The following is a 19,072-nucleotide window of genomic DNA, read 5'->3' on the forward strand; positions in this document are numbered from 1 at the left end:
CTTTCCTACTGGCAATTCTCTCACTTCTTCTCGTGGAAATCACAGTCTTGGATGATTCACCTGGATTGCTTGGGAGTGTGTGTTGATCGATCGCTGGAACAAGGGACATATCCCTTGTAGCTTTTGGCATCTGACAAGACTAGCCAACACGAAAGGCAAATGACCGTCATTTGAAAACTTTTAATGAAAAACAAGGGTATGAGGGTAAGTATAAATATAAATACATTCAGTGGTGACCCGTCGTCATTTTTTTTGTTGTTGACTGTTTTGCATGTTATTTTGTCATTCATATGTGTCATATATCAGTTTGCAAACAATGAAAAAAAAATGTATCTGAGTTAATAAAGCTGCATACAAACATGCTCTCTTTTTTGCTTTCTTGAGTAAGGCAGGTCCAAAATGCAGGTGTTTCAGCCTAGCTCAGTGCTTTCTGTGGTGGTGGGGCAGTCATCTGAAAATACTGAGCGTAGGGGTTAATGTTCTATAGTTGGCCGTGATTGGCTCAGTGTTCTGTCACTCATGAGGACACTACGTCACCGCAAAATCTATAGGTAGAGCTCGGAAATTCAAGCCCCTTGGGTGCTGCCATAGAGTTACATTACAAATGCCCGTCCAAGAAGGCTAAAGGCCATTGGCCACAGATAAATTACATCAAATCACATAATATTTACCGTAGCTTTACCGTAGTATGATCAACATCATACTTTCAAAATCTTATCTAGCAAGCTAGCAGACATCATCATAAATCAAGTCGACAATCTACTGGCAAATAATTTGAAGAGAAATTATAGATAAAACAATATCGGTGCTACTGGACATAAACATTACACAATTCGTTGGAAATCGCAAATTCAACAATGTGTGGTTTGGAAGGAATCAGTGGCTAACTGCAGGTGTTCCCTGTAGCTCAGTTGGTAGAGCATGGTGTTTGCAACACCAGGGTTGTGGGTTCGATTCCCACGGGGGGCCAGCACAGAAAAAAAAATCTATGAAATGTATGCATTCACTGCTGTAAGTCGCTCTGGATAAGAGCGTCTGCTAAATGACTAAAATGTAAAAATGTGTTGCAAAGCAATCACTAGCCTGCTATTCAGTGGAGTGGGTATGTGGTCCAAGTCTGGGTTTAAGGGTCTCTTTTCCAAGCTTAAAAGGATAAACATTCAACACCATGGGACATAAAAGGTTGAATACATTGGCCATGCTGTCAATCCAGCATGACTTCTGCTGCGTTCAAAACAACTGGAAAATCTGAACTGGGAAATCTCAGACTTCAGTGAGATCAAGACAACTGGGAACTCGGAAGAAAATCAGCTCCTACTGGGAAAATACATTTTGAACGTTCATCCAACTCGGGAACTCTGGCCTCTTTCCTGAGGTCCAACCTGAAGATCACTGACATCATGATTCAACCTTGTTTTTTTTCAAGAGTTTCAAGTTGTCTTGAAAGCACCAAAAATCCACATAATGCCAGACTTTGATTTTTTTTATTTAACTTGGCAAGTCAGTTAAGAACAAGTTCATGTTTACAGTGACAGCCTACCCTAGCAACACTGGGCCAATCATGCCCACCCTATGGGACTCCCAATCACAGCTGGATGTGAAGCAGCCTGGATTTGAACCAGGTACTGCAGTGATGCTTCTTGCACTGAGTTGCTGTGTCTTAGACCACTGCGCCATTTGGGAGCCATGACAAAGTTTGATGACAAAGTTTGATGACAAAATTTGCCCAAGAGGGACCGCTGCGCCACCGTCCTGTTCAAGTGGGCACAGCACAACAAGGTGAGTCCAAAAATGTCTTCTTCAATGTTGCTGCATAAAGGATGTAATATGCCAGGGAGATATGTATATTGTAGCTAAGAAAGTCATACTAAGTGTATGTAAGCTGTTAGAAGCTCATGTGCCTCACTCTAATAATTTGGTCCCTTTCCACCTCATAATTTAGCCTACTGTTCTGACTTGGTTGTGCACATGTAGCCTATAGCCTGTTTTAGAGAAATGTAATCATTGAATATTGTAAGAGCTTTCATTGTCTGCTTGTATGCCCCCTTTATTTATCCTGTGGTTCAGACTTGGAGTACAGGGAGAATACTGTAAGAACGGTCCATGTTCTGATTTCTGTCACTGTACATTTCAAAAGTTCTGAACAAATAGTTATATTGACTACGTTCATTCTAGCTCGCTCATTAATGTCTCTTAATCCAAATTACGGATTGCCTCTTATCCGCTCGTTGTCCCCCTTATGCCATAGTTCGTACATCTCAATTGTCAGTAGAAACCATATTTTCTTAAGCAAGTCAGAAATATCAGTTATGTTTTTTTAAAGGCAGTAAATTAGGCTGAATGAACAGTTTCGCTGCCAGATAAGGCTCCGCTGATAGCCAGGTATAGCAGTGGTAAGGATTCACTCCATGGTGCTGAAAAGAAAGCTCTGCTGTTCGGACAGCTATATGTGGGCCCTAACAGTTTGTGGGCATCGTTTGTCACCGTTATAGTGCAATTAATGTATTGTTTAGTGTTGTGTTTTGTTGTGTTGTGTAGTGGCTTTGCTGGCATGCATCTACAAATATTTTGCCCCACCAAGATTTACACTCATTGGTTGAGAGAGAGAAAGGTTAAATAGCAAGCACGAGGAATGTGAATTATTGTGCCTTGCTTATTGGCTATTAGTTAAATAGGTGAATGACACTCTTCACGTGGCTAATAGGAAAGAGGAGAAGAAACAAGACGCTACGCTGATGATGATACGTTTGTATTCATTCCCACTATATCCGTATAATAGGAAACAAAGTGAATTACGTTATGCTTACTGAATTAAGTTAAACGAGCATCCAGAGCAGCCTTCCTGATTGAACTTGAGCTGCAGGGAAATTACAAACATTCCCAAATACGATGCTAAAATGTAATATCTTTCTCTCTTTCGGTCTAATCACTTCCATTGTGATAGTGGGAGTGGAAAGATAGACTTGGCTTCCGCAGGTTGTGATTCTGATGGATTCTGTCGGAATGATTGACAGCAGCTTACGGCCCCTTGTGCATAGGCATGTGGCCCCCCGCATTAACCATACTCTGCCCTGAGGGAGGTGAGCTATCTCTTACTCCTATCTATGCACAGAAAACATTTAACCTTTTATAAACACATTTCATGCTATTTTTCTACACTTTATAAAACTGGACACATCAACAGAATATTTTCTAATGCGACAAAAATGACTGGGTAGCCTACTCTACTGACACTGACAAAATGATCAATTAAAGCAACACTGTCTGATCCATATAATAGGCCTACTAGAAGTGGAGACAAATACAATATGATTTCCATCTAACCGGGAGGAGGAAATTATTATCCAAAAACAAACTTTCAAGTGGCACTGACCCAACAAGGATAAAGACTAAATATGCATACTCAATGGGGATATGGCCGAAGCTCTCCACTGGTGCCAATAAGATACGTTATACTGTTCACTTAATTATGTTGAGAATTTTGATAACTAAAAGACAAATTAGAGTCTTCTCCTTACAGCAATAGCCATTTGCTTTCCAAACTACAGTATGTTTTCTCACGATTGTATTTAGAAATATTGCGATAAGCCTGGCTGTGCCTCTACTTTTCACTGACAGTCAACTCATTTTGCGGGCCTTTTCTGACTGTAGGCAAAGCGATTCAAAACAATTGACAGCTTATTTTATCATAGAAGCTAATGATCGTCTGTGGCCAAATCATGCTTTCTGGTTTAGTAGCCAATTTTGAATGATTGTATTTATTTCTGTATAGACAGGAGTAGGCTAATTAGGCTATATAATAATGGACATTTAATTCAGTTTACTGTAGAGGAAGCTTAGCTTTACTCCTAGCCTTATGGACGGGCCCCTCTGCCAGTTGGTCTCTGGGGATTAGAACCCACCCAGCTGTGTGTAATTAAAAGAGCATAAAGACAGATCAAGTGCTTTCCTCAACTCCCAGTTCCAGTTCAATGTGCTGGGAGGCTGATAGAGAATCCACTGGGTGCCCTGTCTGTCCATGACGCAGAACGGGAAAATATAATTTTGTTTTGATTAGTTTATCTGAGTGGAGGGTAGCTAGCTGTCTCAGGCCCTGCTGTTTTACCCTGTGTTTTCCTTTACCCGTAGGCTATTTTAATTATGCAGTCAGTGAGGGGTTATATATTTAGCAAACCTATTATTCAATTTTACTCGGAGGACTCTTAACCCCCAGCCAGACCTCTCAGCAAATTAATTGGCTCACATTTTTAGAATTGAGTGGCTGCAGACTATTCTAAGACATTTTCAACCTTTATTAACCCACTCAAAAAGACAGCCAGAAGTTTGTTGAATTCCCAATGTGTTATCATCATGCTTTCAACCATCTAAAAGCACAACCAAATTCCAATAGAAAAACAATTGTCATCTAAGTTGAAATGGGAATACAGTATACAACAACTTAATGTGTTATCATTGTGCTTCATCTAATAGCACAACCAAATGACCTGGATTGCAGTTAAGATTACACTAAACGTACATAGTGCAAGTGATCAACGCTGTTCAAGATATTACGCAGATTATTACAGCAATTGTGAAGATCCCCACAGACCTGTGACCTTTGCATGCTATCTTGAACATGCACGCTTTCAATGATTGCTTTCATAATTACAGTAAGCTAACCTCAAAATGTGGCCATTGAGGTGTTACTCATTTTAAAGATGCACTATGCAGAAATCGCTCCGCCATTTCCTGGTTGGTACAATTCTAATAGTTCATCTAATTTCAGTTTATGTAACAAAACAAGCAAGTATAGTGTAGAGAATCATTGTACCATCTATACTGCTGTGAAATATATTTTCCATAACCAAAATCATTGTATTTTTAGCTGTTCGAAGCTGGTGTACAAAACCTAAAGTAAAATATGCAAAAATGAATTTAAGAATAGGAAGCAAAGAAATAGCGCACATAGAATAGATCTACCGCTTCATAAACTTGCTTTCAATGAGAATGACAGATATATAACAAACATTTCTATGTGATTTGGTCGAGTCGCCCCCAAAAAGTTACACATAGCAGCTTTAAGGTTGAATAAATAGGTGTACTGTTACATTAGGTTGTAAGAAAGCCTTAACTTTAGGCTATTTACTGTATTAGAAAAAGATTGTGGAATTGTGTTCGGTTGACAACGCATGATAGTTTCATCTGAGTCACTGGCTTAATACTATTCTTTATTCATTTTTTTATTTAGTTGGAGACGTGAATCCAACATATCTTTTGTTAACTTTTCAATAGGTTATTTACTGTATTGCAAAAGCGATATTGAATTGTGTTTGGTTGTCAACAAATTCCAGTTGGTCTACAAATAAAAAATGTATCTCAACCAAGAATCAAAGTTAAAGAATAGGATCGCGACCTCAAAACACAACCCTATGGAACAATCCTTGGATAGCTTTTCAGAATTCACAGATAAATTGGTCAACGTGGAAAACTAAAGGCATAGAAATCAGAAATTACTTTGTAACAGGAAATACATTTATTTCCATGAGAGAATTAAAAAGCAATTTTGGACAGAACAATGTAGATATTTTCAAATACATGCAACTTAAAAGTTACATATCACAAAATTGTAATTTGAAATCTTTTGGACATCAGAGCAACCTTGAGGGAATTTTATTTGAGTCAGAAAAGGATGTTCATATGATAGGTAAGATATACATAACCTTGCAGAGAGCCTATCCAACTGACAATCTCTTCGAAAAAAATATTAACTATTGGAACCAAGACAAAAAGAACTGATGTTGGCACAAGAAAATGTATGCTTAATCCAGTCTAAACTAAAATTCTCAAATGTTACAGTACAATGGCAGAGTCATGTCATAAGTGTAAAACTAACAATGACTCAATAATGCATGTTTTTGGGGAATTCTCCAAAGGTTATGGGCAGTGCTAGAAAGTTGGCTGTCAGAAGTATTGCAATGTAAACTTACTTTTAATCTGTCTGTCTTCATATTTCAAGACATGGCATAAGGAGAGCTCTCCAGTAGTTACCAAAACATTCAAAGGCCCTTTTCTCAAAAGTGAGTTTAGAACTGTATCAACTTTCAAAGCAAAATTACTTTCCCATTGTTCCTCAAAAATGCAGTGTATGATGTATCATTTTGTAACTCTGAGTCTCTACCTTTTACCAATGTAAAAAACCCATTTTCAAATTATGATACATAAGACTGAATCCAGGTGGTGAGTCACATATGGGGGTGTAGTGAGATACCCAACGGGCTGGAAGATTCTCTTCTCATCGCTCAGCTTGAAAAAAATGTATACTAAAAACCTGGAAAGCAATTAAACCACCATCATTAACACAATGGAAAAATCTAAAGATTTATTATTGAAATTTTGAAGTAGCATGTGTCATGTGGCAAACAATAATGCAGGCACTAGGGATGGGGTTGTGAGCATGTGGGTCTGGACAGATGAGATGTAGCCATTGTTTGTGTGCGTCTTTAAGTTGTTTGTATGTGTATGTTTGTATTTGGTGTGAGAAAAAAAGGAAAAAAGATATATAAATAAAATATAATTTAAAAAAAAGACAAAAGAAATGTTGACACAGTTTTTAAATAATAAGTAGGAAACGTGAAGGGAGGGGGAAGATGAGCAACAGCTACTTACAAAATCTATGTAGAGAATCCTGCACATGCACAGAAGGTTCGGGACCTTTTTTTAGAAACTATTTCCATTTCTCATTGAGCTGCTACTGTGCATAAGTTTAGGAGAATATGCATGCTTTTTAAGAAGAGGACAGTCCTTTGGGGAATTCGTATCATATTAGCTATGGACTTGATCATTTTTAACCAAACGTCAGCCCTGTATGTAGAAATGGAGCAGAGTCTAACAGAACTGAGGCAGCAATCACAGGCAATAATCAGCTCTGGGAGCCTCTACTCTGGCCTGGGCAGCCCCTGGAGACACTACCGTGGCAGCAATCATAGGCAATAATCAGCGATTTCATATCTTCTCCCACAAAGGAGAGCTCGGATACAGCAGGGAACCACAGAGCATAGCAGCATGCTGTGCGGCAGGGAATAAGGAAGACCTAATCCACATAAACCTGTATGGGAGGAGGTTAAGGACTTCTCAGATGATAACACACCTCTCTTCTGACATCTCTCTCTAACACTCCACCATCCACTCTGAGTCAGATTGCCTTCTCCCAGCTCTGCCAGAGTAACGTCTATCCTTCACCTGTATGGATGATAGAGACCCACCAGTGAAAACCAAGAGAACTGCCCAGCAACATGCACAACATGATTCATGGCCTTCTGTGATTCTTGGGGTTTCAAAGGGTTTCAGAATGAGGTCATTCAGGGAATTCATGGAGGGTTTCACCAATGCATCTGTAGCCAAGGAGACCCCAATCCTCTCCAACCTTACCTTCAAAATGAAAAGGCACAGACAGTACAATTAGCGTGGTAAAAGCCTGGACCCTGGTTGTCTCCAGTCCCAGGCAGCTCCTCTCCTCTACCCTCAAGCTGCGTCTAATAGATCTGGCTGCTGTTAACCTGTCTGACCCACTCTCTCTTCTGTCTCTCTTCATTACCACGACCCCCTCCTTAAATCACCATCCCCACTACCTCTACACCACATCCATATTTACCAGGCCGTATGCTAATATGGGTCCCCTCATTCTGAGGTGGTTAAGTGAAGGTTAGATAAGCATTTGCTGATGTGACAGAAGGTTTCTCTCCTCCAGGGCAATGGCAATACACATCTGCAGTTCTGGAGGAATGTGGCTAATGCATAGAACAGGCCTTTCACAGTAGCCTACTGTATATGGACTAGAAGACAATAATAGCAACACTGTTGTAATGGTGTTATTTACTCAAATTATATCAGGGCTGTGATTCAATGTATGATTCTCTGTACTCTTATTTTACTATATTGTGCAGATATCAAGGAATCTAGTCTAGGCATTGTGTAAAAGTAGATGTACTGTAACAGTTAGATAACCTGTCCTTTGGAGCTCAGTTGGTAGAGCATGGTGCTTGTAACGCCAAGGTAGTGGGTTCAAGTCCCAGAACAACCCATATGTAAAGTGTATGCATGTATGACTGTAAGTTGCTTTGGATAAAAGGGTCTGCTAAATGGTATTAACTATAATTTTATTACAGAACTGAACATCCAAATTAATTATTTACAGTATAGATACAGAGCGATGAAGAGTGAGGCACTGTATGTATTGTGGAATAGCCCATGCAGTCTGCTCCTACATCCTTCCACTGTGTTCCACCTGGGTAGCTGGGTAGCGGTATGGAAACATGGTATTCCTGGCACTACCAGCACTGCCAGCCCTGCGTCCTGTGTCCTGCGCTCTGAGTCCACCCAGCGTGGCATGCATCATTTCCCGTGTCCCATCTGTCACTACGTGTCATATAATCCTGTGTCTGTAACTGATCTAATGAAACTCCAATGTCACTAAGCTCCTATGACAGAGGACTGAGGACAGGAAGGGGAAGAGTAGGTAAAGCAAAGCCCTGTGGATAAGTTGTAATCCTGGCTGTCAAGAAATAACAGGCTTTTTTAATTGGACATGACTGATATTTACTGTAGGTTGATGTAAAGGATGGAGTCAGACATACAGTGAACACACCCAAACAAACTCTATTGTGTAAGCACAGATGTCCCTCCCTCTTCTTTACTAAGACTCCTTAAGCAGATGTCAATATTATTGAGTATCTTTGTACCAGCTCCTGGCCGTGTTCTGTGTTCTGTCTCCTGAAAATCCTGCTTCCAATACGACTCTCCCTAATATCCTCCCATGTATGTCTGGCATGTTTTCTGACATTCCTCTCCAAGACGAGGTTATTTGAAATGCATCTCTTCTCCCCTGACTTGTGTGTTGTGTTTATACTACGCAAACGGCATGTCATAAAGCGAAGCACAGCTCAAATCACTCCCAGGCAGCAGCATAGTCGTGGTGATTGTATCAAACTAAACTCTAACAAGCTGTCAGCTCTGGTTTGATAAAGCATGCATCACTGCTGATGGGCTGGGCTGGGCTGGCCTCCGCATGGACTGACAGGTCTCATTCATAACGTGTCAACCAGCCGTTTCCTCACTTTCTTTCTCTCTCTCTCTCTCTCTCTCTCTCTCTCTCTATGCTTCCTATCCCTTCCTGTTCGGTTTTAGCAGTTTTTCCTTCCGCTCCAATATTGTGTCTCAGGTTGATGCTGTCCTGTGATGCAGCAATGGCATGCAAATAGATAGGGAGGGAAGAGCACAAGCCCATTGGATTGGAGATAGGGAGTCATGGAGAGAGTGGGGAAATGAGAGAAACACAGTCAGTAGTGTCATACTGGCAGCCGTCCATGTATGGGAAGGGCCCAGTGTGTGTCTTCCCCTGTCTGTCTGCAGGGGTAGTGGACTGATCCTATGGGCCAGGGTCAACAAAAAGGCAAGTAAAATGGGAGCAAACAGTTGATATGGCCCTAAAGTGTTTATTTCCATGATTTGGTATGTAGAGAGTGAGGCAACGTAGTGGTCAGCATCTGAAAGCCTTTTGTGAGGCAGAAACCTGCTCACTCTCTTTCTCCCTCCCTTGCAATAGCAACATCAAAACAAAGAGCATGAATAATTATGTAGTCACCATTTTCAATGTAATACCAGTATCAGGTAATAATATAGTATACTGTGGACCTACAACCAGTATTTCAGTACCTCAGCTGTTAGACAGGGAGTGCTAGTGCTTGATAAGAAACGAGACCAGGGAAATACTGAATGAGAGAGTGTGAGCGAAAGAGAGAGAGAGAGAGAGAGAGAGAGAGAGAGAGAGATGATAGAAAAATCAGACAGTAGGGGAGAGACGTGAATCAAACTAGCAACGAGACTGCTCGATTAAACTGTATGAAAGGCAGATGAAATGAGCTCACGGGAGCATCTTTCTCTGCCTCTCGTGGTAAACTTTGGACTCCGTGTGAGGATTCGTTGACCGTGACAGGTTGTAAAGAAGGAATTCCATCACTATTTTTAAAGTCACACGCGGATCTGGGGGCTGAGCACACAGACCATTTGGCTCGTGGAACACCACATTGAAAGTGGTTTAGCCTATGTGGATTGTTGTACCGCTCTACCTGCTTGTAGTGCTCCAGCATACCCAAAACATTTGGACACAACACGGTTCGTGCGGTCGTGCTCATTGGTACGATATTACTTTGTTTTCAAATGATATTTTCAGTGAATTTCCCATCAGTGGAAAAGCCTACGGCAATACTTTCTAATCCGACTGTATGGAACAATTCTTTGTTTTAACAAATTATGTTCTCTGCCTAAAGCTATTGTTTATGGTGACCACTTGTGAGCCAGGCATGTCAATATGGACGAGTAACATCGATGGCGAAATGACATCGGGGATTTAATAGCTGTCACCGCAGCCACTGAAATCATATCCTGCAAATATTGGCAGGTGTCAAATTCACCTGGATATCAGCCTACTTCTTTTCACTGACCCTTTTCAACAGACGGGTTTATTGGATATAGCACAGTGACCGCATATCTTCCATATTCCCTAAAGGAAATAATAGGATTTCGAACTGCATACAGTTTATTGGGATTGAGTCATGGATTACAACATTTGCATTGTCCATTCTTCGTGTGTTCTCGATGCTTAGACCGAATTATTTGCGAACAGATTTGGTGATTTTCATTTGTATTTAACAATGAGATTTCAAATCCGTTTGGGAAAGTAATTTTAGGTGAAGTGTTCTGTTCTGCATTCTCTACATTACTTACAACACCCAAACATGACAAGCACCGGCCCCGTTATCGTGTTTGAGTGGTTGAAGACCCTCCAGCTCTCTATGTATGTGGAGTCCTTCGTGGATAACGGCTACGATGATCTGGAAGTTTGCAAACAAATTGGAGACCCCGACCTGGATGCTATCGGTGTATACATACCGCACCACCGGCAACGGATCCATGACGCGGTGAAAAGGCTGAAAGACGAGGATAAGGAAACGGCGGCGGGGCTGTATTTTACGCTTGAGCCAATGCCCCCCGCGTCTGAAATGTACACCAGTCATCTGGTGGACCAGTACGATTCCAAACTGCGGGCGTCCAAGTCTTGGACCGAATCGAACAGTGACCGGGTGGTGGGGAAAGGGGGCGCGTATCTGGGCGCACAGAGGAACCTGACGCTTGGCAAGCGGAGGGAGTTGGTGATTTATCCCAAATTGAAGCTGAAGATCATGATTAGAGATAAACTAATCAAAGATGGAGTCAACCTCGCCTGGCCGCCATACTCAAACAAGGTAAGATCACCATCAAGGCTACCTCTTACTGGAACGCTTTATAGCCAATGCATAACAACCGTATACCCAATCTCATGCCACGCAAAGGATCATCCATCAACCAAAGCATTTTGAATCAGAGCATTATACTACTCATGAAATACATGTCGGGTTGGGTATCATAGATATGGGCAGTTTCATTGTAACGGAATTGCGCTGAGACTCAGATTTTGTACTGGTATGCCAAACAAAAACAAATTGTTCCTTCCAATGTTCCCTCATATTATTTTCGGCACTGAGCAAATTTTATGTCTGCTGAGAGCAAACTTGAACGTTGTGAAACTTGTGTGCAACTTCCAGCGCGTTTACTGTGAACAGTGAGGCTGTACCTGCTTGAAATTACAGTTTTAACCTTGTCCATGTAGGCTACTGTGGCTATTTGATCTTAATGTAGGTCTACCAGTTTGGCCATCCATCAAAATCAATGGAGAAAATGCATCCTATAACATTTGAACATGGAAATAGCTGTTCTATCATTCAGCCTACAGTAGCACCCAGTGTGTGGTGTTCAATGTAGGTCTACATTCCTTGAGAAATTAAACTGTTAAACTTGTCCTTCAGACAAGGAAGTGACTGAAAATGTTGTTGTGTCTTTGATGCAACATACCACTTTGCAAAATAAAATGTATTATTATTTCCATACCATTATTACAGAGAATCAGACAAATTAGGCTACCCTCTGCCTTTTGGCTACTTGCTTATTCAAGCCTGTCTCAAAATGCAATACTGACCCTTTAAGACCAAAAAAACCTCTTAATCTGATTTGCTTTTCAAAGATGTCAAGAAATGTACATGTTTTGTGCTCTTGTAGGAAGCAATCACTCCCTTATTGCTGACTACAAATGATCTATAACTGGGCTAATAACTCACTAACTAGCAAAGGATATGAACAAAATGTGCACACGTGGCTACATGCAGCTCTCGCTTTGATCTCAAAATAAGCGCATCTACTCACTGAAGCTCATGCTGTAAACACAGTCCAGTTCAAAGTAAATGGCACAGATCCATATATGGCAATGGTCTATTTTCATATAGGCCTACTGCAGCTCTGATTGTTTATGAGGTACCAGTGCGTGTCAATGCAATAGAATCCTACTCCGATGCATTCTGCCTGCATTGAAAGTGGCCAATATTGCTTTGATTCGATCACAAAAGTAAAGGGAAACGTTGATAGTGTTAACAGGGGAAACTCTAGAACAGTCGTCACCAAACTTTTCTGAGACAAGATCACTTTGAGTCAAAATGCAAGATGAGATCTACCTACCTCTCAGATTTTTTTAACATGACTTAAAAAAACATATGCTTATGCAACATTTACCAATTAAAACGTGCAGTAAGCTATAGGCCCAATACATTGTCACTGCATATTGGCTTTGCTTGAATTGTCCTGCCAATGCATTGTAATTCGGGACATTTTTTTACATTTTATTTCAAAATTTGAGGTAGACTACATGATCACACCCAGTGGCGTTCCTTCATTCATACATTGTTTGCATGTTATTTTGGCATTAATACGTGTCACATATAATTTTGCAAACAATGTAAAAATAAAGAGTTTATAAAGCTGTATACTAAGATGGTCTCTTTTTTGCTTTCTTAAGCCAACTCCAAAATGCAGTTGTTTCAGCCTAACTCAGTGCTTTCTGTGGTGGTGGGGCGGCCAGCGGAAAACACGAAGCGTAGGGGTTGGTAATGTTCTAGCGCCGTGATTGACTCAGCGTTCTGTCACTCATTGGGACACTACGTCACAGCAGTGCTTGTTGTAGCGCTGAGGGAAAATAGGAAGAACACGCATTTTATGGCTTATAAAAGTGTTGAATACAAAGTGTTGATGGTGCTGAGTAAGAACTTAAACATGAACTCACTCAAAAAAAACTGCATCTCTTTGCTGTATTCGTTGACACTCTCTCTGTAGTCATGGTTTTAAATGTTTTGAAATCTCACAGTATCAACTTTGCTATAGCTTTCTTTTTATGTCTGCTACTTTACTACAGACACAGTCATCTGAGCCATCCGATTGGCCAGCAGTAGGCCCATAGCGCACATGATTTGTTCTCTGGGCCCACCGGGAAGTCAGAGTTTGTACCTTCAGACACATGAAATGGTTCAAAATGGCAACAGTTTGCCTACCCGGCGCGCAGGGCAGCTGAATCGGGTGCACCTACCGCCAACAGCCTGAGACCAACAACAAAACAATAGGAACACAAGGCTTTATCATTGGGTTTTTTACAGAAATGTTTGGCGATCAACTAAGAATGCCTTGGAGTTTTAGAAAGTTGAGTGAAGTTCAATCTCGTGCTTCTCTCTGTGCTTCTCTCTGTGGGCTGATATTTCTGTGTACCAGTCCCTGGAAGCTGTGCAGTAGTCTCGGCTGCTGTGCGCGCACGCAGCTTAGAGGGAACATTGGCTATGACATGACACCTTGAGTTAGATTATTTTTTAAATTATCTTTTGGTTATTGAACTACAGTAAATGAAGTGGATTTACACCGGTAACAGTATTGAGGTAACATAATTTCTTTATGAGTCCCTGATCTGTACTACACAGAAATGCATAATTATGGTATGAATGTCATTCTCTTTATGGTGATGTATCCTATAAAGCTACACAAAGGTAGAAATAAGCAATATCCTACTTTGTATATTTGGGTATTATTCTACACACTGGCTATTATTTTAATGAGCTGTGCCCCAAACAAGACCAAATTTGGTTAGTCCAGAACCAATCATAGACCTCTATGTTTCACAAGTTTGGACATCAAAGTACAGCTCAGTACAGCACAGCACAGTAGAGTAGAGTTCAGTACAGTAGAGTAAAGTAGAGTATAGTTCAGGACACTACAGTAGAGTACAGTACAATACAGTACATTATAGCGTACTCAACTCTAGTGTGCTAGACTATACTCGACTGAACATTAACATTTACTGTACTGTACTGTACTGTACTGTCCAAACTTACGAAACACAGGCTTCTATTGGTCTATTGAAGCAATCATTGATCTATGTTCGGGCCTAATCAAGGCCGGTCCAGACCGTACCAAAAAACAATGTCTGTGGACGTTGAATTCAAGTCCATTGCAGACTGACCAAATTTCAACTACTTTTCAACGTCCATGAACATCCGGTGTCATCAGTGCTCATTGGGTAAGGATGCTGGTTACAGTAAATGGAAAGAGAGGGTGCTCACGGTGTCACAAAGAGAGGTGACATTCACTGGAGAGAGAGAAGAGGGCGGCAGAGAGAGGGAGGGGTTGTCCAGACTGTTTTTACATTTGTTTTGACCACCAGACGAAAGAGAAAGAAGACCGTTATTAGGTGAACATAACAGTATGCAGGTGGAAGGGAGAACTGTAGCAGGTGACCCAACTATGGTTTATGACTACTATAATTTCCCATTAGGTAACAGAATTTTGAGTTTGAATCACTTAATAATTCATAAACCAAATAGATATTAGTAAAAACACTGTAACTAATTGGTAGGTCTACTTTTAGTTGTTACTTCTGTGAATTTTCATTATCTTCTCCCCTCATGAGGGAGAGAAATTGGAAAATATGTTTGTTACACATTCCAAAACAAAATATAAGTGTTGATATTAGTTGGCAGGGGTCTTTACTTAAACATTATTGTGTTTTGATGTATTTCTAATACATTTTAAGACTTTTTCTGGTAGTTGTTTTTAAGACCCTATTTCCATCTGTTTGAGCAGAAATCAAAGATAATTTGCTTATTTCTAGTATTTAGGAAATAACATGTTGAAACATGTATATATGCCTTAATAAAAAAAAATATGGACTCTTAGCTTTCATATGACACCAGATTTGACATGCTCCTATGAATTTCACGTTGGTGCTCATGAGTCCTTTTACATGGAAATGCCCATATGCATCTCAGATTAAGTGGTTATTGATCAGAGGCTGAGCTATTACTGTATGTCAGGACTCAGGAGAGCCCTGTCTGGCCCTATTTTCCCCTGGGGTTGTGTGAGTTAGTGAGTGCTGCCTTGGTAATGGCTGACTGCTGTGGATCAATGATCAGGAAGAGGAAGAGCCTTCATTCACTCTCTGATTTCCTGTATATACAGAGAGCGGGACAGACTTGTACTTGGTGGATTGATTCACACATACCTGTCTAGGGTTTCTCACCTAGGGTTTCTCACCTGGACACAGTGTACACTGTCCAGCCCTTAGACCTCTTTGAGGAATTGGTGGATCAACCTGCGACATGCCCGTAATTGCCCAGGCCATTTGAGTTGATTAATATATGTCGTCAATGAATAGCAGCACTTTAAATGGAGGGTGTCCAAACTGCTGGTTTTCTGCTGGAACTCATGTGAGGAAGCAGATTGAGAGCATCTTTATATCAGATCACTGCCTCTACATCAGATGCTCAGCCTGTTGAGGGCTTACTCAATGACAACTCTGTTAGCAGAGAGCGAGCGAAACACACACACACAGCTTTTGTCAACATAGCGTGCATTTCATGTCGATAATTAGATGAGAAATGTCAACCATTCCTGAAGAGATCAGTGTTTTACTCTACAGAGCATTTCAGAGGATTATCCTATGCACATGTTATTTGGAAGCTTTCCAATTGAATTTATTTGGGATTTATCCGGGTTCAAATTTCAATAAGTCTAGAGACTGTTAATTTACATGTTTTGTCAGCACTTCTTCTGCTTCGTTGTACTCCTACCATTATCCTTTTCTCATAAATTGGAATCCCACAGAGATTTGGGATTTTTATGGGATTATGGGTTTACATCATGCTGAAACAAAGTGTTGGCTCCAGAGGGTTAAACTATCCCTCCCTTTGAAGGCTATATTTATTTAGAGCTAAAGCTTTGACATTGAAGCTTTGGAGTAGAATGAAAGGTTCAAGGTCTTTGTGTGCGTGTGTGTGCGTGCGTGTGTGTGCGTGCGCGTGTGTGTGTGTGTGTGTGTGTGTGTGTGTGTGTGTGTGTGTGTGTGTGTACACAGTATTTGTGTGTGAAACCCTGCAGTAGAATGTGATCCAGACCAGTGCTTTTCTCCTCAGGATCGAGTTAAGTGTGTGGAGCCCTCAGTGATGGAACTGTGACCAGCTGGCCTCTGATTGGTCAGTGAAGGGTTCTCCTTTCTCTGCCCTTGAGACGAGACGAGACGTCTACTCCACTGGAGATGGAGATGGTAGTTGGGGAAATAGACCAGAGCTACTGACAGTTGACAAGATAGCTGTCTCAAATGGCTATCACAGTATATCAGCATAGATAAGCCAATATAGGTTTTGTAGAAGGTTCAGTGTCTGGTGTTCAGCTGTTTGCGCTGTTTCCCTGTTTGTTTGTGTGCTAATGTATAGACACAGTACTTCCGCCAGCATAGCTCAGTGATGATCCTCTGAAGTGTCGTTGACTGCCACGTTCTTGTGAGGCTATAGGACCATAAGCCAACGCTTCACTACAAGTACTCTACTGGGAGACATAAATACCCATGATCCTTATCTAGACCACAGGGAGCCCTTGTCTAGGAGAGAGAAACGGGTTATCATTGCTCCTGAATGTAAACACATCTCCTATGATTGCACTGTTGTAGATCTCTCATTGGGGAACAATACTAGCAGTAAAGATGGTGTTTGGCGTGTAATTGATGTGTGCAGTGCAGCCATATGACTTGCTAATAGCTACTTAGATAATACACTTATACTAGTCCTTTCGAATTCGTCTTTGCATTTTCCTAACTGAGAAGAGACTTTGACACCATGAACGACAAAAGCTTTTAAAAAAGGGGAAAACCAATAAACTGAAATTATATTTTCTTCCTGAGGTTAGGGAGGCCTACAATTAGAGCTTTGTTGCTTTTCTCTGGGAGAGCTGCAGCAGTAATCAGTGATTTGGAGCGCCATGGCTCGTCCCTTCGCTGTGTTGTGGTGACACTGTTGCCGTTCCAGAGCATGGAGGCTGAGGAGACAGAAGGAGGGGGGTAGCATATTCTCTGTATCCAGTCTATGCTATCTACAAGATATATCTAACCATATTGAACCACATACCCAGTGTAACTCTGCCCCTAAAACACAAAGAGATTTGTGGTCAAGTCATGGCATTTATGCAAATGAAAGTGGAGCTGTTGAATTGAGTTCAATGGAACAATTTGAAAGATTGCCCTGTCTTCATGCGCCAAAAGGGATGCATAAACAGCAGCAGTAAACAGGATAGTGCTCTAGCCTATATTTCCTCTTAAACACATGAGGTGGAAAATGGATGGGAAGGATAGCTGGTTAAATGTTATGGCTTTGCTACACTGATTTGAATCTCCACTTTTAGTTACAGTAGCGACCACAATTTGACAGTCAATGAATGTCCATGTTGTAGGGTTTTAGATATAGCAGCCCCTGTCCTATCTTCCACCATAATAGTCTCTCTTCTCTATAAGCCCTGTGTCTGTGTGGTTAGAAAGTGGAAGCAAAACACATGGAGATGCCCCCATTGTTTGGCAGCAGGCTTATGGAGCCATATCTTTTCACTAGTGCTGTGTTTTGGATTTCCAATTTCCGCCCATTGAATACCACTGGAAGGCAAGTGTCCAGCATTGTCCTGGTAGGATGGTGATAAAGCCATTGGGTGTCATGCAGTGAGGATGATTGTAAATAGATAACACATTGTTTTTGCTGCTCAAACAGAAACAGGGCTGGAATCAGTGAGTGGAAAGAGGATTGGGCTGCTGAACTGATCTTAGGTCAGTTTAATGGTTAAGGTTAGAATTTAGGAAGGGTAAGCTGTTCCTAGATCAGGGGCAACTGTACACCATTTGTTCAAACCTGAGAGCAGTTGATTCAGTATGCAGGGAGTTCATGTGACGCTTGTGTCTTAAATGCTCCTTGCCAATGTGAGATCGTCACCTTACATGCTTCACTCTCACCTCGCTTCCTTTCTTAGTTCTCTAACTATAATGAATATCCCAGCTTCCTTTCAGGAAATTAGCTTTCTGTTAGAGATGGCCTCTTGTTGGCCTAATGAGAACCTGACCACGGTCCACCTCAGTACCCCTGCACTGTGGCTATAGAAACCAGACTGAAGTACTGCTAAGCCTTAGTGTGAAAAACCGGGCTTGTCTATAAGGGGCTAAACTTCCAGAATGTTTCAGATATTAGTATGGTGGTCATAACAATGTCATACTAATGTGTTATAGTATAGTAGTACTTAAAATAATAGACATTTCTATATTACAATTTTATTGCATGCATCATCCATATCGTTCTTCCCCACTGAATATAGCCCCAGATGATAAACAACACCTCTTAACCATCTCTCTGCTTTCTCACAAAGACGAGACGTTAGGCTCAGTTTTTACATAATAAAGAGCTTTTTCATTATTCATACTGCAGGCAGCAGAGTAATTTGGTAAAGAATTTTCATTTAGCCTATATTTCTGCCAGCAATTTGTGTTCTCCATGTTGCACTGCACCGTACTGGCTGGCTTGCTGCCACGAGATGGGAAGAGGAGGCCCATCAGAACAAAACTGCTCTGGTGTTTGCCATGGTTTCGGCTTTACCCTTTAAAGGTGTAATAAACAACTTGCTCATAAAAAGGAAGTCATAAAAAGTCATAAAATGAGTCAGGGAGAGAAAGTAAATTAGTGAGGTGAAGTTCAGTCATTGTTTATGTAAAGGATAGAGGAGGGGGAAGGAGAGGATGTAGGGTCATAGAGGGATGGACCACACTCATTCCTTTCAGACAAAACACCCTCAAATTGCTTTACTCCTAGCTTCCTTTAAACTACCA

General features: G+C 41.0%; 1 protein-coding gene across 1 annotated transcript in view; it reads left to right on the forward strand.

Moving 5' to 3' along the window:
- The first annotated feature begins 9,810 nt into the window (after nt 1-9,810).
- Nucleotides 9,811-19,072, forward strand: part of LOC106571830 (SAM and SH3 domain-containing protein 1-like) — a 337,413-nt gene continuing 328,151 nt past the window's right edge. Inside the window, 1 exon segment of the mRNA XM_045695894.1 lies at nt 9,811-11,279. Coding sequence (XP_045551850.1) covers nt 10,773-11,279 — 507 coding nt within the window. The 5' untranslated portion in view covers nt 9,811-10,772.

This window comes from Salmo salar, chromosome ssa15 (assembly GCF_905237065.1).
Source record: "Salmo salar chromosome ssa15, Ssal_v3.1, whole genome shotgun sequence".
Lineage (NCBI taxonomy): Eukaryota > Metazoa > Chordata > Actinopteri > Salmoniformes > Salmonidae > Salmo > Salmo salar.